The sequence below is a fragment of the Bubalus bubalis genome, chromosome 2, assembly GCF_019923935.1.
Source record: "Bubalus bubalis isolate 160015118507 breed Murrah chromosome 2, NDDB_SH_1, whole genome shotgun sequence".
NCBI lineage: Eukaryota > Metazoa > Chordata > Mammalia > Artiodactyla > Bovidae > Bubalus > Bubalus bubalis.
In genome coordinates this window covers 29,646,893-29,670,417 of record NC_059158.1, presented here as the reverse complement: position 1 = coordinate 29,670,417, position 23,525 = coordinate 29,646,893, and the positions used below count along the sequence as shown (strand labels likewise).

The following is a 23,525-nucleotide window of genomic DNA, read 5'->3' as shown; positions in this document are numbered from 1 at the left end:
CACCATTTGGGTGGCCCAATATCTTTTGCTCCTGTTTAAAAAAATGCCACACTAACCAGTGGGAGCGATAAATTTACCAGGCAGCTTATCTGGAGCTAAAGTCTTGCTATGGAGTCCAAGATAGCTTAAAGTTTCAATCATGATGCTTTGGGAGCATCTGGATCCCACTTATGGGTTAGAGGGTTGGAGAGTAGCTCAAAGTGAAGTAACTAGGACTGGGACCCACACATTTAGGGTCAGGATACACTTCTGAGGGACTTTAGATATTTTTAAGAATCTAAAACAAAACACAGGAGCCTCCTGAAACCTGGGTATGGGGCAAGGACCTTGTTTGCTCATGTCAAAGAACAGTATTGAATATAACATATCTACACATAATTTTATTTTTTAAAAATTGATATTAATAATACCCATGCATAATGTCATAGGGAGCTAAAACTGATTCATGGAAAATTATATATATTTCAATACAGAAATTTTGGTTCACAACTATGTCAGAAGACTTAGTGAAATTGTCAGATGGTTGCAGCTTCTTTTAATGAATATATTTGTATTGAAAAAAATAAGAATGTCACAAACTCTTCTGTACAAAAAATACAGGAAGATGAAAAGGACAGAGATGTGGATGGACACCAGAAAAATAAGATTAAGATAGTTCATTAAAGACCAGACATATTTAAATATGATAAGAGAAAGGAGAATAATCTTAAGTGAATTTGGGATTAACTACATGGCAAGGCAAATCAAAGACTGACAAATTGAACATATGAGAAGGTAAGAATTTCTTGTAAATGAGCTCAGCATTATTATACATCAATTGTTAAAATAATTTCTTGTGCTGTGATATGGATCTCAGGGGGCCACTATGTTTTGGATGAAAATTTCTAAAGCCCCTTCCTGTGTCTGGATGGATGAGGGTCCACAGGGCCAACCAGGAAGAGTGCTCAAGCCAGCCTGGTACCTGCGTGGGCCCCAGCGCTCATTTCTTTTCTTTGTGTCACTCTAAAACCTTCTACATATGGAGGGACAAAAACCAGCAATAGAGCAGAAAAAAGAAATTAAGACTTTTTTTGGTTTTACGGGTATGATTATATTTATGACATTAATTATTCTACTGATTGGATAAGTATAATTGGTAGTTATTGAAAGTTCTGTAAAGAAATAAATGAAAAAGGGTAGTTTGTAAATGTCACTTTAAAGAGTTGGTTTGAGCTTAATTCTTGTCCCACTTGTTGATGTTGCCCTTCAGCATAGAAGGCTTGTAATTTTTTGGACTACAATAATTAATTATTGACTGTGCATAAAAGTTTGTCATCTTTTTGCAAAAAATACAATTTTGTAAGTCCTTCTGACTTTTTCCATGTGTAAGTGAACCCAGAGGGATTTTATAGATATTTGGGGACTATCCAAGTTTGACATGGACTCTCAAAATAACTATTGGTGTGACTTTTTTAGACTATTTTGTTTTTTGGGGGGTTAGAAATAGGGAGACTACAAGCACATATAATTGTAAGTAACCTGCATTTCAAACTATGAAATGGACATTACACCATCTAGTTCATTCCAGTCTTGGGTATATAAAGTAAATCACACAAAAAAAGGAAAGGAGTTATAAATGGCATTTCCTTGTTTAGCATAACTATCTTCAGATTTGGGTAATATTGTGGTTCTGCAAAATCATTGTGCAAGTACTTAGCGTGGTTGAATCAGGAAGGAAAATAGAGTTCTGTTTAGTTAATTCCACTTGAATTCTGTAATACTAATGAAATGTAGACTATGTCCATACCTAAGAAATGGGATGAAATCATACCAGCAATATTGACTTTACAAAGGAGGAAAGGAAAGTTATAAGCATCTGAATGCAGAGTTCCAAAGAATAGCAAGGAGAGATAAGAAAGCCTTCCTTAGCACTCAATGCAAAGAAATAGAGGAAAACAACAGAATGGGAAAGACGAGAGATCTCTTCAAGAAAATTAGAGATACCAAGGGGACATTTCATGCAAAGATGGGCTCGATAAAGGACAGAAATGGTATGGACCTAACAGAAGCAGAAGATATTAAGAAGAGGTGGCAACAATACACAGAAGAACTGTACAAAAAAGATCTTCATGACCCAGATAATCACGATGGTGTGATCACTCACCTAGAGCCAGATATCCTGGAATGTGAAGTCAAGTGGGCCTTAGAAAGCATCGCTACGAACAAAGCTAATGGAGGTGATGGAATTCCAGTTGAGCTATTTCAAATCCTGAAAGATGATGCTGTGAAAGTGCTGCACTCAATATGCCAGCAAATTTGGAAAACTCGGCAGTGGCCATAGGACTGGAAAAGGTCAGTTTTCATTCCAATCCCAAAGAAAGGCAATGCCAAAGAATGCTCAAACTACTGCACAATTGCACTCATCTCACACGCTAGTAAAGTAATGCTCAAAATTCTCCAAGCCAGGCTTCAGCAATATGTGAACCATGAACTTCCTGATGTTCAAGCTGGTTTTAGAAAAGGCAGAGGAACCAGAGATCAAATTGCCAACATCCGCTGGATCATTGAAAAAGCAAGAGAGTTCCAGAAAAACATCTATTTCTGCTTTATTGACTATGCCAAAGCCTTTGACTGTGTGGATCACAATAAACTGTGGAAAATTCTGAAAGAGATGGGAATACCAGACCACCTGATCTGCCTCTTGAGAAATCTGTATGCAGGTCAGGAAGCAACAGTTAGAACTGGACATGGAACAACAGACTGGTTCCAAATAGGAAAAGGAGTTCGTCAAGGCTGTATATTGTCACCCTGTTTATTTAACTAATTGCAGAATACATCATGACAAACGCTGGACTGGAAGAAACACAAGCTGGAATCAAGATTGCTGGGAGAAATATCAATAACCTCAGATATGCAGATGACACCACCCTTATGGCAGAAAGTGAAGAGGAACTAAAAAGCCTCTTGATGAAAGTGAAAGTGGAGAGTGAAAAAGTTGGCTTAAAGTTCAACATTCAGAAAACGAAGATCATGGCATCCGGTCCCACCACTTCATGGGAAATAGAGGGGGAAACAGTGGAAACAGTGTTAGACTTTATTTTTCTGGGCCCCAAAATCACTGCAGATGGTGACTGCAGCCATGAAATTAAAAGACGCTTACTCCTTGGAAGGAAAATTATGACCTACCTAGATAGCATATTCAAAAGTAGAGACATTACTTTGTCAACAAAGGTCCGTCTAGTCAAGGCTATGGTTTTTCCTGTGGTCATGTATGGATGTGAGGGTTGGACTGTGAAGAAGGCTGAGCGCCGAAGAATTGATGATTTTGAACTGTGGTGTTGGAGAAGACTCTTGAGAGTCCCTTGGACTGCAAGGAGATCCAACCAGTCCATTCTGAAGGAGATCAGCCCTGGGATTTCTTTGGAAGGAATGATGCTAAAGCTGAAATTCCAGTACTTTGGGCACCTCATGTGAAGAGTTGACTCATTGGAAAAGACTCTGATGCTGGGAAAGATTGGGGCAGGAGGAGAAGGGGACAACAGAGGATGAGATGGCTGGATGGCATCACTGACTCTATGGACGTGAGTCTGAGTGAACTCCAGGAGTTGGTGATGGACAGGGAGACCTGGCGTGCTGTGATTCATGGGGTCGCAAAGAGTCGGACACGACTGAGCGACTTATCTGATCTGATCTGAATTGCACTCATCTCACATGCTAGTAAAGTAATGCTCAAAATTCTCCAAGCCAGGCTTCAGCAATACATGAACCCTGAACTTCCAGATGTTCAAGCTGGTTTTAGAAAAGGCAGAGGAACCAGAGATCAAATTGCCAACATCCGCTGGATCATTGAAAAAGCAAGAGAGTTCCAGAAAAACACCTATTTCTGCTTTATTGACTATGCCAAATCCTTTGACTGTGTGGATCACAATAAACTGTGGAAAATTCTGAAAGAGATGGGAATAACCAGACCACCTGACCTGCCTCCTGAGAAACCTATATGCAGGTCAGGAAGCAACAGTTAGAACTGGACATGGAACAACAGACTGGTTCCAAACAGGAAAAGGAGTACGTCAAGGCTGTACATTTCACCCTGCTTATTTAACTTCTATGCAGAGTACATCATGAGAAACGCTGGGCTGGAAGAAGCACAAGCTGGAATCAAGATTGCCAGGAGAAATATCAATAACCTCAGATATGCAGATGATACCACCCTTATGGCAGAAAGTGAAGAGGAACTAAAAAGCCTCTTGATGAAAGTGAAAGAGGAGAGTGAAAAAGCTGGCTTAAAGCTCAATTCTGAAAATGAAGATCATGGCATCTGGTCCCATCACTTCATGGGAAATAGATGGGGAAACAGTGGAAATAGTGTCAGACTTTATTTTTGGGGGCTCCAAAATCACTGCCGATGGTGATTACAGCCATGAAATTAAAAGACGCTTACTCCTTGGAAGGAAAGTTATGACCTACCTAGATAGCAAATTAAAAAGCAGAGACATTAGTTTGCCAACAAAGACTTTGCCAACAGAGATATTACTTTGCCATCTCCTTGCAGTCCAAGGGTCCATCTAGCCTTGACTAGTCCATCTAGTCAAGGCTATGGTTTTTCCAGTGGTCATGTATGGATGTGAGAGTTGGACTGTGAAGAAGGCTGAGCACCGAAGAATTGATGCTTTTGAACTGTGGTGCTGGAGAATACTCTTGAGAGTCCCTTAGACTGCAGGAGATCCAACCAGTCCATCCTAAAGGAGATAAGTCCTGGGTGTTCATTGGAAGGACTGATGCTGAAGCTGAAACTCTAATACTTTGGCCACCTCATGTGAAGAGTTGACTCATTGGAAAAGACTCTGATGCTGGGAGGGATTGGGGCAGGAGGAGAAGGGTAAAACAGAGGATGAGATGGCTGGAGGGCATCACTGACTCGATGGACATGAGTTTGGGTAAACTCCGGGAGTTGGTGATGGACAGGGAGGCCTGGTGTGCTGCCATTCATGGGGTTGCAAAGAGTTGGACACGACTGAGCGACTGAACTGAACTGAACTGAACTGAGTACTCTCACCATAGTGTAAAAGATATGCATGTAAAAAGCCTTTGGATTTCAAATCAGGATGCAATTGTTTTTATTATAAATTACTACAAGAATAGGTTCCAAAACACCATGGGGTGCCTCCAAGGAATTCCCAACTGAGAAACTGAAAGGTTAGGAGTAAATTCTCTGGCTTCAGTTTTAGGCATATCATCCAAGTTTGCCAGATATTTTTATGTTATTTTCACTGACATCTTTGGTCTGTCGGCAATACCCCAGTATGTCTAATGCAGTTTGATTCACTTTCTCAGTTTGACCATTCCAAGGAGGGTGAGTAAGGACTTTTGTTTGGAATATTTTATGCAAAGCACAAATTCTAGATCACACTTTATTCAAGCTATTTCTGTTTTGTTGGCAAGGTTTTCTGCTAAGTCTCACCTTCAGATTTGAAATTCTCAGTGCTATTAAACCTTTAAACAAACTTGTGTTAGCACTAGTGGTCTTTCCCACCCTGGAAACCTCAATCATAACATTATCAGGACCACAGGAAAATATAATTAAGGGACTTCTTTTTTGCATTGGCCACTTTTGCAGTATTCAAAAGAATTTAAGTAGCAATAGTTTGTCACTTTTGGGGAAATAATTCTGATTTCTCAGGCAAACTTCACCTTCCTCTCTGAGAAGACATGCTTTTCCTCTAGTTATCTTTTATAGGTCAGTTCTACTAAAAGTGAATTAGCTTCCTCTAATTCTTTGCTTGTTATAAGCATAATTTGAGAAAGGATCAAAATATTTTTATTAAGGCCTATATCTTTGTTAATTACATATTATTTCATGCAAATGCTTCATCTTTCCAAGGGAACTCTGATATTGTGAAAATATTCTTAATTCAAAGATGAACCATTCTTCTACTATTAATGATATAAGAAGCTTACATACTTAGAACTTTCTGCCAAACACTGTGATGAGTGCATTAGAAATACTGTCTCCTATCGTCTTCACATAAACACACACAACTAATACCTTAATATCATTTCCACTTTGTAGAGAAGAAATTAAGGATACATATATCTTTTCTCTGGTAAAATATACAGAATGCTTATTATTGATATCAACTTCTTGTGATTTTCAGTAATGAAGCTAAGTCGCTTCAGTCTTGTCTGACTCTGTGCGACCCCATGGACTGTAGCCTCAAGCTCCTCTGTCCATGGAGTTTTCCAGGCAAGAATACTGGAGTGTTGCCATTTCCTTCTCCAAGTGCTCATTGTTTATATACAAGTTAAAAATCTTACTGTTTTTCTCTAGTAATTGATCGTTCTGTATCCTAGCCAGCTTGCTTTCTTTTTGTAGCATACTAAGTGGAATATTCAGTTTCTTTTGAAAGTTAAAAAAAAACTTCCTGAATGTGAGAGTGAATTTCCTTTTATGCGGTACAGGAAACATTGTTACATTTCTGATCTCACTGGGCAATTTGTGTTTTACCACAAATATCATGTGAGCTACACTTTCAGTTTATAAAATACAACATGATCAACAGAAACCTTCTATGTACTAAATACTGTGCTAGGGTACCCTGGAGTAGAGCCTTTGAATAAGATGTAAACTCTGGCTGTCCAGAGCTGGGAGACATGGGTATGTAAACAATAAAAGTCCCAATAATCTTAGCATGAAACAAGTGGTTTGCATAAAGAAACAAAAGTCCCAAGGGTTGATTCCTTCCTGTGGATGTGAGGATTGGGCAGTGGAAATTAAAGTAAGGCTTCTTTCGGTGGTAATATCTAGGCGTGTCCAGTTAAATCCATATTCTTCTCAGTTGTAGATGATTTTTCCTAGTTGAAAAAATGATGCATGCACCAACTTAAACTCTAGAAGAGAGCATTCCATGAACACCAAGCCTCTTTCTACTCTATATTTCTATCTTCACAAGCAACCAAATCAGAGCTTTAAACATCCACCAAAGCCACACAAGAAAAAAAATAAAAGCAAGTCCTAAAATATACAAGTATCCTCTGTGAATAAACAATTTTCTCCTACAGACATGAACTTTGGACTCATTTTCTCTTAATCTAAATGACTCTAATAAGGCAAAGAGTAATTCAATATATTTCACTATATTTCATTCTATTTGTACTTCATTAAGCTCTCAAGGCTATGGCTTTTCCAGTGGTCATGTATGGATGTGAGAGTTGGACTGTGAAGAAAGCTGAGCATTGAAGAATGGATGTTTTTGAACTGTGGTGTTGGAGAAGACTCTTGAGAGTCCCTTGGACTGCAAGGAGATCCAACCAGTGCATTCTAAAGGAGATCAGTCCTAGGTGTTCTTTGGAAGGAATAATGCTAAAGCTGAAACTCCAGTACTTTGGCCACCTCATGCAAAGAGTTGACTCATTGGAAAAGACTCTGATGCTGGGAGGGATTGGGGGCAGGAGGAGAAGGGGACGACAGAGGATGAGATGGCTGGATGGCATCACCGACTCCATGGACGTGAGTCTGAGTGAACTCCGGGAGTTGGTGATGGACAGGGAGGCCTGTCGTGCTGCGATTCATGGGGTCACAAAGAGTCGGACATGACTGAGCAACTGAACTGAAGTGAACTGAACTGAAAGCTCTCAAGACACTCTAGTTCACAGGAAATCACTTTCATATACACAAAGTACAGTCAAATTGCAAGCCAAATTTCTGATGTTTTTCCCCTTTTCAGTTTAGTGTCTATTAACTCTTGGTCCTTTTCCCCTCTTTTTCAAGAGTCTTGTAGTTTCAAATATACCAAAAAGGAATTCAGAGCCATGTAATTTGGGAACTAGAAGGAATCTCAGATAACATACGAATAATATAACATTTTTTTCCAGATATGTGCACTCAGAAAAGTGAAATTATTTGCCTCAACTAACAAGGAAATAGTGTGATGACCACTGGTTCCTGTTTCCCGTTTAAAGTGATCTTTATTCCGTACCAGTGGTTCTCAGAAAAGCTGAGATAGGAGCACTGGGGAGCTTGTTAAAACACAGATTGCTGGATTCTACCCAAAGCTTGTGATTCAGTAGGTCTGGTGGGTGGCCCAGTAGTCTGCATTTCTAACAAGTTTCTGGGTGTTCTTGCTGCTAGCCTGGGAAGAACACATTTAGAACCTTGTTCTACAGCTTGCGTTTTGATTCCTTTAGCTTGTTTGGTCTAAGTATTCTCAATCACAAGCCTCTGAGAATTTGCTACTAGGTATTTCTCACTGGGCAAGTTGACGTTGCCTTATCCCTTTGGTAAGATATCATCTCTCTGCAGTACACTTAAAGGCTTTATTTGCTAATGGCTTATTTTAAGACCTGAAGTTTTTCTGAGCAATTACTTATTTATCTCATTTAAAGCCAGTGACTGTATGCATGCTTCTTAAAATACTGAATACTAAAATACGCTTTATCATATCCCTTACTTCTACTATAGTGGTCAAAATTATTCTCTATCACTATGCATTCTTGATAATCCATCTCTAACTGGTCAACAATGCTTGCAGATTATTCTGTCACAGTTTCTAATATCCTCCTGACCTCTTTCCACTGCTTCCATATTCCCTTCCCTCCCTCTTTTAGTACCTGAGCTCAGCTGGCCTTGCATGTAATAATTATACCTTTTCTTTTCTCTTATTCCACACACATAAGCTTACAAAAATCATGTTTCTTCTAAAGACATCATAATGTCCAAAATAATTCTAAGGTTTTTTGAATATATAAGAAAAAAATATTAAATGCTTTAAGCAAATGTAACCACCTCAGTTAAAAATACATCCTTAAAAATATTTTAGGTTATTTTTGCTTTTCTGGATGCAATTTTTAATCAACCACTATAAATAGCACATTTAACTTATGCCTATTGCTTTCTGTGAAAAGAATTGTGTATGTTTTCAGAGAAAAAAATAATATCTAAAATATCCATAGAATTTAACTAGAATTCTTGACAGAAATATTCTCAATCAACTCCCTGCTCTGCTCTTCTCTGGACAGACATGAGGATCCTCAGAGAAAATGAAGAATGTCCTGAGAAGAAACTGTCCTGTCTTGGGGACACTGAAGGGCGTCATGTTCTCTTTAATCTCCCTTTTCTTCCTTTTTTGGTAAAGGTAGCAAAGAACCACTGGAACACATTTTAATGCAAGAAAGGAGTCATTACAGAAGCTGACATTGATTTTGTGTGTGTGCGCTTTTAAACACCCATCCATTCAGAGGCCATATTCGGGTAGAGATTAGTTTCCAGATGAGGTTTATTTTCAGATGATGAGAGGTTATATCTTCTGAACATTTTTATGAGCTTTAATTCTTTTTTTAAAAAAAGTTTATTGGACTATAGTTGATTTACAATGTTGTGTTAGCTGCAGGATTCAGTCATACATTTACATATATTTAGGGCTTCCCGGGTAGCTCAGCTGGTAAAGAATCTGCCTGCAATGCAGGAGACCCCGGTTTGATTCCTGAATTAGGAAGATCCCCTGGAGAAGGGATAGGCTACCCACGCCAGTATTCTTGGGCTTTCTGGGTGGCTCAGCCAGTAAAGGTTTGATCCCTGGGTTGGGAAGATCCCCTGGTGGAGGGCATAAAAACCCACTCCAGTATTCTTGCCTGGAGAATCCCAATGGACAAAGGAACCTGGTGTGCTGCAGTCTGTGGGGTCATGAAGAATATGACATGACTGAGTGACTAAGCACAGAACAGCACATATATATATTAATTCTTTTGGGGGTTCTTTCCCCATATGGGTGATTATAGAATATTGAGCAGAATTACATGTGCTTTTGAGCTTTAATTCTTCAGACAGTCTTCAGGAGGGCTTCTGTATGGTTCCTACTCCCAGAAATGGAGGCCAGGTTCAGCTGATGGCAGTCATGTTGCTAGCCTGCGTACTGGGATGAACTCAAGAAGTGTCTACTTACCCATAACCACCCTGGAATGTCACAAGAAGAAGAAAAAATGTCCATGTTGACATTTTGATAGGGATAGTTCTTTGTTGTGAAGATTGTCCTATGTCTTGTAGGATGTTTTGTAGCATCCTTGGCTGCAATTGCAAGATGCCTACAGCACCATCACCTCTCCTACTTGTGGCAAACAAAAATGTCTCCATTCTTTGCAAATATGGGGAAAATTGTCCCCAGTTGAAAATCGCTCATCGTTAGACTGGCTAGTTTAGAAACTGCTGCCTGTAAGAGGGACACTGCCTTAATATAACTCATGAATTACAGCATTCACCTAGGGGTCAGGTAAAGGAAAGTGAGTAAAACAACATGGAGGGCTGGAAGGTGGTGACCATTTTTCTCCCGTGCCAATTGGTAAAACCATTGGCTGTGGTATGGAATAGACCGAACACTTTCTTACAAAGCCTAAAAGCATAGGGAAAGCATTTAGTAAGAAGCAGAATGTCAGCATGTTTTGGCTGTTACATGCAGTTTTAAGCAAACAATGAGCACAGTCAGGAAATATTGGACAATCTGCTTGTTGTCTGCAACCTAAATTGGCCAATAGACCAGGAAAGGTGAGGAAGGCCAAGAATATGAGAGCAGAGTTGAAAAAGCAAACTGTCTCAATATCACAAATAGCAGGAGAAAGAATGTCACTCTTAATTTTTCGCAAAATCCCCCATGTGGACTTTTCAGATAAAAATATGGAAAGGTCACAGGCAAAGACGTGATTATAGGTATTGCTTCCCCACCCCCTCCATCACTGCCTACATTTTTCAGGGGGCCAAGAGTTAACCACACTTAAAATGAGGAAGAGGGAAATGGACCCAGCAAAGAAGCCAGTGAATTAAAAGCAAAAGCCAAAGGATTAAGAACTATAGCTAGAAGAGATTTTGGGGTGAGGTTCTTTTGATGTGAGAGATAGATGGGCTTCTGGGCTGGACAGGTGGGGTTCATCAAATGGAATAAAACTGAAGCTTTGTTCTCACCCAGACACTCTGAGGACAAAGCTAGTGGCAGAAGCTGAGCTCTACTGCAATAAAGAGGTAAGAATGCCACACCTGGGGTCAAGGAAAACTTCCCTGTTTGCATAAACTCAGGAAGGCTCACTGGGGGTTAAAAAGGGAAGGGGGTGCCATTTCATGATAAATATGGATATACAGCCATAGACCTCTGCAGTGGAATCCGTCTTAGCAAAAAATTGCTCATGCATTTTTGGGAGAGTCTTAGGACCAGTCAGCTGTGAAAAAAGAAAGAATTGCCCAAAGGTAAACAAAAAAATAGGACTATCCTATGTAAGTGATTTAAATCGCCTTACTGCACTCCTCATTCAGGATGCCCACATTCCTCTCCCGGTGTGTATTTCTACCCTGCTTCTGACTTCAACTGTCACTCTGTGTGCTCTCCCAGCCCTGCTGTGTTTCCGTTAATAAACTTTGTATCTGTTTTGCAGTTTTTGCCTCCTTGAAATATTTTTGGTTTCAAAGAGGGGTAAGAATCAGGGAATTTTGCTTCTAGCCTCTAGCCTGGTGGTCTACCTGGTGGACTGGAGGCCGGGTTCAGTTCCTGGAACGTGAAATAAGATCCTGCTTCAAGGCTATTTGTCCTTCCAAGAACACTTTCACAGGGAATTAAATAGATCAGAAATCTTGATTCTTGAGAAAGTTGAAAAATCACTAGGTCTGGTCTTCAAAGGCTTTTAATTGTGTGATTGTATAAAGAATTTCTTGGTTTCTTAAACTTCATCAGCAAGGATGATGCTAGGAAAGCTGTACAGTGGCTAAAGTGGCCCAGCTTTCCAATATCTGCTTCAAAAGATGGCATGGAAGATTAAGAAACAAGAAAATTTCCCGGATAATAAAACCAGGGGCCAAAAATAGACAATGAAGTAACTTCCTTCCAAAGAAGAAAATCAGAGGGTGATCAAGGAAATTCTCCTACTGTCACGTCAAGGAGTTCTAGAAATTTCTATCCAGCAATGTTTATTTCATAAATGTAATGAACCAACGATTTTTTTTTAGATGAAGATTTTTATTGCAGTTATTCCATTTCTTTTCCACTTTTGTATCATCAGGTGGGTCTGTATGGAGAGGGGCTATGGACGTGTAAGAAAAAGAAATGACTATACTTTTTAAACTCACCAGACTTCCCAATGGATCACATAGAAAAGGTTGTGTATCACCCAGGGATACCCAGTTTTGAGTGGAATGCAGTAACTGAATAAGACACTTGATTCTGCCTCTTGAAGAAGGCATGTCTTCTACATGTAGGAAGGGGGATGCATGGATACTCATACATAGATACTTGGGTGGCCAGAGTACCAGTCCATCAGAAACCATTACTTTTACCCCAGTACTTATTCCTATCCCTACTTCCTTTTAGTAACAGAATCTACTTCCTTTCAGTAAACAGATTTTTAGTTGAATACAAGTTGCTCGACTGGAGAGAATACATTCCCAAGTTTCCCTTGCAGAAAAGGACTTATCACATAACTAACAGCCAAGAGAATAAGTGGAAAAAAAAAAAATCTTGCAAGTTTTTGGTATTTGAAAGAAATACACTGTCTTGTACTAACTTTCCCTTTGGGCTACCTATCAGGTAAAAAAACTCAGACGGACACCTTAGGTACATGGAAGTCCCTTATTCGGAGGAGCAAGTTTTTTCACAAGATGACCTCATGGAGAAGAGAGCACCTATTTAACCCAGACTTCTATGCAAGAGAATAACATGCTATAATCTTGCTTCAAATACTGCAATGGTCAGTTTCTTTTGTACGTGAGTCTATATCTTAACTCCTTCAGATTCCCTAGAGGTACTGTGGCACTATTAATATTGTCCTTAGAAATATGGTAAAATTTCAGGTATATTAAGATTTAATTTTAAACTTAATTATTCAGAATGTTGAATATATAGAATTGATCAGAGGCTATGGGACAAAGGCCATGACAGCTGGGATAAATTGCTGCTCATTTTCTCTCTTAATTTGTTAGCAGCATTGCCCTGGACTAGCTCTTGGTTCACAGAATTAAGCAAAATATTCCCAATAAGCATTTTCATTTCTTGTACATTTCTTAGTATTTTATTATTGTATTTTCTAATATGGAAGTGCTTTCACATCTGTACTTTTCCCCATAACTAAACTATGTATATGCACATAATTTTTATTTATCTCAAAAATCCAGTTTTAAGATTTAGCAGTTATGTTATCTATTTATTAAATAATACCCACTTTAAAAATAAAGCAATTACTTCTTTATTTGAAATCTGGATTTAATTTTTAGTTCCCATTCTAACAGACATGTATGTGCACTCTTGTATATCTGCACACACAGCTGTATTTCCTTCCTTGGGTTTAATTTTTTTCCCTTTTAATTTCTCAGGTTTAATATGTATCTTTTATTTCTTTTTCTTATTTAGTAAAAAATTTCCCCTTAGCAGAGCTTTAATGGTACCCACAAGTTCTTAAATGTAATTACTTTTCTCAGTTTATTTGGGCTCTTTCATTGTTTAATATGTTTTTTTTTAATTTTCAGTATTATTTATTTATAATAATATGTATTTAATATGATCATTTATTTCACTTTTTTTTAAATTTTATATTATTTTTAATCTTTACATAATTGTATTAGTTTTGCCAAATATCAAAATGAATCCGCCACAGGTATACATTGTTTAATATGTTTAATAATTTGTCAGCTTCTATCCTGCCCTTCCTCAGCAACCTTTTCTATCTTGTTTCCATGGTTCAAGTAGTGAAACAATAATAAAGTTGGTCTAAAATTAAGAGAGAGAGCTTTAGCTTATTCAACTCACTTTAATAAGTAACTCACTTTCTATGAATCACAACGGTAAAGTTCAAATGAGAACTTGAAGAGAGTAAGCAAATGCATGACATAACTGAAATGAGTGCATTGCTGTGCTGATGTTACGAGTTTCTGAGGGTCAGTCCATACTTCGGTTATATTGCCTGAGTTTTGACTTAAAAGTTCATTTTAATGAAAGTTGAGTTGAGATGTGAAAGTACTAAGTTTACTTAAAGGCTGTGGACAGAAAAGAGTAGGAAGGGACACTTTGTCAACTACAGATTGCTGAGGGCATTCACTCCAGGAAGGACTTTACCTTCCAGAAGCTCCAGACTGGCACCTCCTCCAGTGCTCACGTGACTGACTTTATCTTCAGTGTTCCATTTGGCACAGCAAGTAGCAGTGTCTCCACCTCCTATAATGGTGATACAGCCCTTGGAAGTGGCTTTCACAACTTCATCCATGAGGGCTTTTGTTCCTTTAGCAAAAGCATCCCATTCAAATACCCCTACAGGTCCATTCCACACAATTAACTTGGCTCGCCCCACCACATCTGCATACTTCTTAATGGTCTCAGGTCCACAGTCCAAACCCATCCAGCCGGCAGGTATCCCTGATGCTACAGTGGCTTGGCCAACCTTAGCATTCTCCTCAAACTTGTCAGCAGTGACAAAGTCAACAGGAAAGGTAATGTTCACACTATTTTTTCCAGCTTTGGTCATAATTTCTTTGACAATCTTGGCTCCCTCTTCATCGAACAAGGAAGCACCAATTTCCATGTTGTTCAATACCTTAAGGAAGGTGTAAGCCATTCCCCCACCAATAATCATCTCATTGACTTTGTCCAGCATATTTTTGATGAGTTGGATCTTGTCTGCCACTTTGGCTCCACCAAGTATAGCCAGAAATGGTCTCTCTGGGTTTTCCAAGGCTTTGGAGAAGTAATCTAGCTCCTTTTTCATCAGGAATCCAGATGCCTTCTGGGGAAGATTCACTCCCACCATGGAACTGTGGGCCCGGTGAGCTGTGCCAAAAGCATCGTTGACATACACATCCCCTAGCTTGGAGAGGGATGCTCGGAAGGCTTCTATTTTATCTGGCTCAGCTTTAAGCTTATTTCCAGAAGGATCTTGGCCCTTCCCTTCTTCTTCCACATGAAAGCGCAGGTTCTCCAGCAAGATGACTGTACCGGTGTCTGGGTTGGCACAAGCCTTCTCCACTTCCGGACCCACACAGTCCTTTAGGAACAGAACGTCTTTGCCCAACAAGGATTTGAGTTCAGCAGCAACAGGCTCTAAGGAGTATTTATCAGGCATCGGAACACCATCAGGTCTACCTAAATGACTCATAAGAACTACTGACTTGGCTCCATTATCCAGACAGTACTTGATGCTTGGGAGAGAGGCCTTGATTCTTTGGTTGTTCGTAATCTGGTTCTTCTTCATGGGGACATTGAAGTCAACTCTCATGACGACTCGCTTCCCTTTCACATCCACTTTGTCCAAAGTTAACTTCTTAGAAAGAGACATCTTGACGATACAAAGACGGGTTAACACATGGATCCCGGTGTCGAAGAGAACCTCTTTACTGCTGGTGAGATGTTGGGTGGGTGGTGTTTTCTAACGCCTTTCCCCTTGGCCTGCCCCTTTCTTCCCGGCACTAGCTCTCTCACGAGGCCAGCCATGATTGGACCAGGGAAAGGAAACTGGCTTCGCGATTTGTCAATGGTCCTGTCAGTCTGAATTTGGAGTGCTGCGTCGTGCAGATTCTAACTGCCGGCCCTGAAGGTGAACCCGGAACTGGCAGCTTGGGGGTGACTGTTGAAGAGGTGAAGAAACTGCAATTGGAACGGTTCTGAGGTATACACTTCCTGCTGGTTCTTTCCCACATGCCTTTTAACAATTTTAAAAATTCTTTTAAAAGAAAAAAAAATGCCCTCATTCTGTCAAATACTGATTATATTGTGAATAAAAACTTGTGCAGTGCCCCATTAAAGGAAAGATTTGAAGAAATGGGTCTCTGACACCTTGTTTATTCAAGGCAATATAATATGCTTCTGTTTTATTCCTCGTCTTGACAGATATCTCTGTTAAGAGCATGGTTTTGTGTTAGACTTTGGCTTTAGCCATATTGTCGGGTGTGGGGTGGGAATAGCATATTATCGTTACCTTGTTTCTTCCATTCTCAGACTACTGGGAGGGAACGATGGTGGCTTGTTCAAGAGAAGCCCGTAAGATCACAGCAGAGAGAGTGCCAGTAAAGCACTCAAGGTAGTGGTGACATTTCTTTCAGGCTACGAAATTATGATGAAGATGCTTATCTTTTTGTCTCCTCTTTCTCTGTTTCACTACCAGCATAACTTTAAAATTCATCTGAAAAGAGCATGGTTTCATGAGGATGAAAACATATATTTGAATTGAAAATGAGTGAGAGTTTTTATTTTTGGAGAAAGTATAAGTGGCTGATTGGTTTAGGTATAAAAACTGTGTAACTTTCTGCTCAGTTCAGAGTGAGTTTGAAAATAACTCATTGAGAAGTTCCCTGGTAGTCTAGTGGTTAGTATTCTGGAATTTCACTGCCTGGGCCTGGGTTCAGTCCCTGAGATTCCACAAGCTATAACTCATGCAGTAACATTATCTATAGATTAGCCAATGAATACATTTTATCAATTGTTAAATGTATACATTGTAATAATTGGTTGATTTTGAGAACTCAACATAAGAAAATGTTGTGGAAGAATACATATTAACATATGGCCAGACATCCATAACTTCTGTACAAGATGGAGACATTTGCCATAGATACTGGTTATCTCTCTCTTATCTAGTCCTGGAGATGCCCGTGTGATTAAGTAGATTTCCTTTCAGTTCAGTTCAGTTCAATTCAGTCGCTCAGTCATGTCCGACTCTTTGCAACCCCATGAATTGCAGCACGCCAGGCCTCCCTGTCCATCATCAACTCCCAGAGTTTACTCAGACTCATATCCATCGAGTCGGTGATGCCATCCAGCCATCTCATCCTCTGGTGTCCCCTTCTCCTCCTACCCCCAATCCCTCCCAGCATCAGAGTCTTTTCCAATGAGTCAACTCTTTGCATGAGGTGGCCAAAGTACTGGAGTTTCAGCTTTAGCATCATTCCTTCCAAAGAAATCCCAGGGCTGATCTCCTTCAGAATGGACTGGTTGGATCTCCTTGCAGTCCAAGGGACTCTGAAGAGTTAGCAGCTACCAAACCTACAGGAGGCCTACGGGAACCTAAGATTATTGAGCTCTTGTGTTTCTTAAGGCAAGGGGTGTGGAAAGGGGGGCCAGAAAGGGAGAAGGAAAGGGAGAAATCCAAAGCCCAAGAAGAGCTACTGGACTACTGTTGGAGGATTTTTGTTGCACTGTTTCTCTCCCGTGTGTCCTGTTGCAGCGAGTGTGACCAGGAGAGAATGAATAGAAACAGCAGCAAGAGTGTACAACTCGTGAGCCTTGATGAGTAAGTTCTGGGTTCCCAACTCAGCAAAAGAAAAAAAAAAATGTCAAGTGAGAAAGAAACAGAAAAAAAGGGAGAAAGAAACCCCACACAAGAAGCATTAAACCAGTGTCTTGGAATTGGTTCTAATTCTCTTATTGTAGAAGAATATGAGGATGGTGCTGGGGTTAGACTAAAGTGAGGAGTCAAGAACAGTTATACTTCAGTTTGGCAGTCTCTCCTTTCAACTGATGATATGAGGATAGAAGTTATTAAAGTGGATGAACTGTAATATTTCCTAGAGAACAGATAATACCCATAGTGGAAATAGGAATAAGGAAAAGGGAATCATTGCAATGTAAGAGGTTTTTTGTTTGATATTTTCTTCCAGTTTCAACACACACATACACACACAAATGAAATTAGCACCTGAGTTTGGTTCACCCTGCTGATGTTAGTAATCAAGGCAAAAAAAGTATTTATAGGGGAAAAATTCAATATATCTGAGTGCTCCCACAGTAAAAGAGAAAGGCAATAAACAGAACAATATACTCAGAAGTCAAATTCATGAGAATTAGACGCAAGATTAAAATAAATGGGAAAATAATCTTAAAGCAAAAAAGATAATGTAAGTAGGAAGGCTGATGAAGCAGCTAAAAAGCATAAACACTGGAACACATTGGACGTAAAAGATGCTGAAACGTATAACTCAAAGTGATAGGTTGCATAGTAAAATAGATAAAAAAGTAACTAAAGAATGAATTAGTGATCAGATAATTTGTGGAGGAGTCGTTACATAATACATTTAAAAAGGACCAAGAGGAAGAGAGTAAGGACAAAGTCAGGTGTGTGGGAACTAACAATTGTTTATACATCACAGAGATGTCATAAAGGGATAGAGAGAGCATGAAGGTGATAGAACAGTTGTAAAAAAGTGATATCCTGTACTTGAATAAACATGTTAGGTCTCAGGCTAAAAGAGCCCATAATACAGTACAAACAGACTTGAAACAAACACACACTCTGGAAACAACATTTAGGAACGTCTATGTCAAGAAACAATCTTTTACAGTTCTATTGTTTATTTATTTATATTTACATATAATTGACATCTAACATTGTATTTGTTTCAGGTGTACCACATAATGATTCAGTATATGGGTATATTGCAAAGTGATTGCCACAACGTCTAGTTAACACCCATCACCACACACCGTTACAAATGTTGTTTTCTTGTGATGAAAGCTTTGTGATTTATTCTCTTAACAACTTTCAAATAGAGAATGGGTAAAGGAGATGTGGTATATATGTACAATGGAATATTATTCAGACATAGAAAAGAAGGAAATTCTGTCATTTGCCACAACATGTATGATACCTGAGGGTATTATGCTAAGGGAATTAAGACAGGGAAAGAAAAAAATTTTTTTTGAAGTTTATAAAATGAAAAAGCAGATCACATGCAAGGAAAAAGCTTCAGATTGAGAGTTCAATAAGCAAAAGACAACTTTTTACCAAAATCTTTATATCTAGGCAACATATCATTTAAATGAAGTTAAATAAAGGTATTTAAATCTCACTAAGGCTGTCTTTTGTAAAAAAGTAAAGCAACTCGGGACAGGTTTGTTCTACCAGAATATTTAAATGAATTTGGGGAACTAAATAGTATTTCAATCTTAGTAAAACTTGTCCAAATAAGTAATGATCACAATTTCTAGAGTTTTTAATGTTATTACAAATGGTAACTTGATTTTTATATTATTCCATAGTTACTGCCAATATTGCAAAACATTGTTTATGTTGATAGGTTGATTTTATATTGGACTTCTTTATTGAAGTTTCTTAAAGAGAAAACTCAAAAGAAGCAACAAACAAATGACTTAAGTGATCATTTAATCACTTAAGTTTCTCTTTCCTTTTTTTTTTAATCATGTCTTAAATTGTTTTGATAGAAACTTTCAGTAATATTTTGAACACTTGTTATAATATCAGGCATGTTTCAGATACTCTGCTTTTTTCACAATTTATCTTCTTTGAAATTAGGATGATCCTGGTATTGAAGACATTTCACAGTAATTTTTTTTTTCTTTTTCCTATTTACTGGCTTATACAATAATTATGTATTATACAATTGATAACATCACCTACTAGATGAAAATGCTAAAACACCAACATTTACCCCTAGTTGCCATGCTTTATCAGTCAATATACTGAAAAAAGTTGAATTCTTATTTTAATATTAGCAGAAGAAGTTGACAGTGCATGGCAACAAGTATATATTTTTTAGGGGCTAGCATGATGTTTAATGGGCTTCCCAGGTGGCTCAGTGGGTAAAGAATCTGCCTGCAACCAAGAGACGCAAACAGCCACGAGTTCAGTCCCTGCGTCAGGAAGATCCCCTGGAGGAAGGGGCAGCCCGCTCCAGTATTCTTGCCAGGAGAATCCCATAGACAGAAGAGCCTGGTGCCTACAGTCTGTGGAGTCACAAAGAGTTGGACATGACTGAAGTGACTGAGCATGCACGCATGATGTTTAGTAGTTGTTGATACGAGAGAAAAGCGTAAACAGAGGAGGCCTCCTTGTCACTTTCACTGCTTTTATTCCTGTCACCCCATGTCTACGTCATCCTGAAATGTGTGTTTTATTGTAGCAAATATTTACCTATGTTTACATAGGTGTGTAGACAGTGCTATATCCTGCTGTTGCTCTGGCCCAGAAGTTTTCGGATTTTGTTTGTCAAGATATCCAATAACTGCTTCTCCATCATGTCTATTTTTCCCCCACAGTTTCTTCTGTCTCTCTCTTTTTTTAAAATAAAACACTTTATTGAGATATGATTGACATATGGAAAGCTGTACATATTTGAGGTATACAACTTGATGAGATGGGAGATACACTCATGTAACCATCACCACAACTTAACACCATAAGCACACCCATTATCTTCAAAGTTTTCTTCTACCCTTTTCATTTATTACTTTTTAAGTGATTAGAACACTTAATAAGATATATCCTCTTAGAAAATTTTTGAGTACACAACACAGAATTGCTAACCATAGGAACAATGGTGTATAGTTGGTCTCTAGGACTTATTTGGCATAACTGAAACTCTATACCCATTGGTTAGTACCTCCCCGTTACCCTCCTTACCCTGCTGCAGGCACCCTCCTCACAAATCCAGCTGGTCTTTTAGTGACTCCTCAGCTGTTTTTATTTCTCAATGGCTGTTCTTAAATTTTGTAGATGTTGAAAACAAGACTTTGATTTAAGTAATAAGATATGGATATAACCTATTATTCTATTAATAAGGCATTTAACATATTTTGCTCATTTTAGTTTCATTTAACTTTTCTGTTGACAATATATGTGAAGTATACATTTCTCTGTGAAATGTACAGAGTTCTGGGTACTGAGGTAAAAATCTATATGAGTATAAGCTAACTGAATCACTTGTTTTATGACCAATAGAGACTAATCTCTCAGTAAATATTAGGCTTACTTTTTATGAAGCAATCAATCTCTCTTTCAAAAATTCTAGTGAATTGTAAAGTTTAAAAGCCATTTTTTTTTTCATTCTAAACATTTTTAGTAAGCACTTGGGATTGTTCTTAAAGACAAAGAAGGGGAAGTTATGTGCTTGTAACACATGAGTCACTGTAGAACTAGTTTCAAAAAGCTAAAAAGTTTTGCAATACATTGCAGTTACATGAGCAATGCATACCTTTTAAAGTTTGTATTTTATCTGCTTATTATTTTATTGACTTCCTTATTTATTTGTCCTTTTCTACAACAGATAAACATGTGGCCAAAATTAAATGGCTGAATTGCCCACGTCACAAACAGATACTCTTGTAGGACTTTTGCATGCAAATTACCAATCTCTGTTATCAGTTATTGATTAAGGTAAGCCCTGCATAAAACTAACCTATGATATAAGTCTTAGATAGGGACTTTAATTTTACTAAAATGAAGTAAATAAGAATCATTAAAGGGGCCTCCCTGGTGGTTCAGTGGTGAAGAATCTGCCTGCCAGTGCAGGAGACACAAGTTCGATCCCTGAGCTGGGAAGATCCCACGTGCTGCAAAGCAACTAAACCCATGTGCCATGACTATTGAACCTGTGCTCTAAAGCCTGGAAGCTGCAACTATGGAACCCATGTGCCACAGCTACTGAAACCTGCATGTCCTAGAGCTCACGCTCCACAAGGGAAGCCACCGTAATGAGAAGCCCACACCCTGCCACTAGAGAGCAGCCCCCACTCGTTGCAACTAAAGAAAAGCCCATGTAGCAATGAAGACCCAGCACAGCCAAAAATAAATTATTTTTTAAGTTAAAAAAAGAATCATTATAAATAAAAAAGATAAACCATTTCTATGTCAAACAAATCCTAGGAGAGGATTGATGTCTTGCTAAGGTTATGTTATGTTTTATTTTTTCCAAAGGAACCAAATTGTAGGCAGTCACCTTCTAAAACAAACAAAACAATGTGTTATAAAAACCATTTGTTTCAAAATAATATTTCTGAAGTGATTCTTGCAGTTAAAATTGTAACCAAATACTGTGTAGAAGCCAGAGGGTCAAGCTCATTAACAGATTTGTTTTTCAAAAGATGCATTTACAACATTTAAGAAATTTTGCTCTGAGTGTTTTCATTGTAAGACTAAGGAATTGGTTAATTAAAAGTCAAAAACAACTCCACAAACCTGTGTAAGTGTCTTACAATTACACGCCATGGGCCAGGGATCCCAGACTCCCATAACTATTATGCTATAACATCAATGGCAAGGCAGACAGCTGTGTGGGACTTCAGATTTTTCTTCCATTTGTCAGGAAATGACAGTTGTTTGCAGGGAAGATGCCTTAGGTTATAGATGGCACCAACAGGAAGAAGGGAGTGTAGACTGTGCTGGTGGCTAAGAGGAAAATACAAGTGGCTCCCACTTGAGTTAGTCAACACACTTCCTGGTTTTATTAGGGAAACACCCTGTTTCCTGCCCACAGTGTAGGCACGTGCAACTGACTGGCTTCATAATAGCATCCTAAATCCCTGGTCAATAGGTGAGCCCATTGGGGAAGTGCGAGATGAAAACTGGGCAGTGTGTTTGTCTCCTGGGCACCTGTAAGGTGAGCATACATGAGCAACTGATGCTGGCATCTGACAGTGTGTGGTTTTTTATTTTTTGCAGAATTCACAACTTTCAGTAGGAAATCCGAGAATGTGACTAGGACAACCAACTACTGAGTGTTCCTAAAACAAACTTTTTCATCATCCTAGATCAGATCAGATCAGATCAGTCGCTCAGTTGTGTCCGACTCTTTTCGACCCCATGAATCGCAGCACGCCAGGCCTCCCTGTCCATCACCAACTCCCGGAGTTCACTGAGACTCAGGTCCATCGAGTCAGTGATGCCATCTAGCCGTCTCATCCTCTGTCGTCCCCTTCTCCTCTTGCCCCCATTCCCTCCCAGCATCAGAGTCTTTTCCAATGAGTCAACTCTTCGCGTGAGGTGGCCAAAGTACTGGAGTTTCAGCTTTAGCATCATTCCTTCCAAAGAAATCCCAGGGCTGATCTCCTTCAGAATGGACTAGTTGGATCTCCTTGCAGTCCAAGGGACCCTCAAGAGTCTTCTCCAACACCACAGTTCAAAAGCATCAATTCTTCGGCCCTCAGCCTTCTTCACAGTCCAACTCTCACATCCATACATGACCACAGGAAAAACCATAGCCTTGACTAGATGAAACTTTCTTGGCAAAGTAATGTCTCTGCTTTTGAATATGCTGTCTAGGTTGGTCATAACTTTCCTTCCAAGGAGTAAGCGTCTTTTAATTTCATGGCTGCAGTCACCATCTGCAGTGATTTTGGGCTGATGTTTAATCACAGTTGTGATATAGTAAAAAACAGTCTGCATAATAAAAATCATATATAATTTTTAGAATGTTTATATAACATTTTATAATTAATATTTTATGGTTAAAGAAGTATATTCAATGTCTTAAAAAATTTGCACTGTAACATCCCATGTGCTTTCATATATCATAGCAAAGCAAGCACAGAGTTCAGCCTCATTAATTGCAGGTCAGCCAGTCCAGTCGCTCAGTCGTCTATAGCACACCAGGCTTCCCTGTCCATCACCAACTCCTGGAGCTTGTTCAAACTCATGTTCATCGAGTTGGTGATACTATCCAACTGTCTCATCCTCTGTCGTTCACTTCTGCCTTCAATCTTTCCCAGTATCAGGGTCTTTTCCAATGAGTCAGTTCTTCACATCAGGTGCCTAAAGTATTGGAGCTTCAGTTTCAGCCTCAATCATTCCAATGAATATTCAGG

General features: G+C 39.0%; 1 protein-coding gene and 1 long non-coding RNA gene across 3 annotated transcripts; one reads left to right on the top strand and one right to left on the bottom strand.

Moving 5' to 3' along the window:
- The first annotated feature begins 10,806 nt into the window (after nt 1-10,806).
- On the top strand, nt 10,807-22,536 carry LOC123329692. 2 transcript variants are annotated; one of them, XR_006545215.2, is made up of 5 exons: nt 10,807-10,984; nt 12,537-12,696; nt 15,405-15,600; nt 20,990-21,099; nt 22,384-22,536. It is a non-coding gene; the product is annotated as an uncharacterized LOC123329692 (long non-coding RNA). The 2 variants fall into 2 exon arrangements; XR_006545213.2 differs by lacking the exon at nt 22,384-22,536 and having other exon boundaries at nt 20,990-21,300.
- Nucleotides 13,737-15,392, bottom strand: PGK2 (phosphoglycerate kinase 2). Its single transcript, XM_006050713.4, has one exon. It carries the CDS (start codon nt 15,268-15,270, stop codon nt 14,017-14,019), a length of 1,254 nt encoding a protein of 417 aa, XP_006050775.1. The 5' UTR covers nt 15,271-15,392; the 3' UTR covers nt 13,737-14,016.
- Nucleotides 22,537-23,525: the final 989 nt, after the last annotated feature.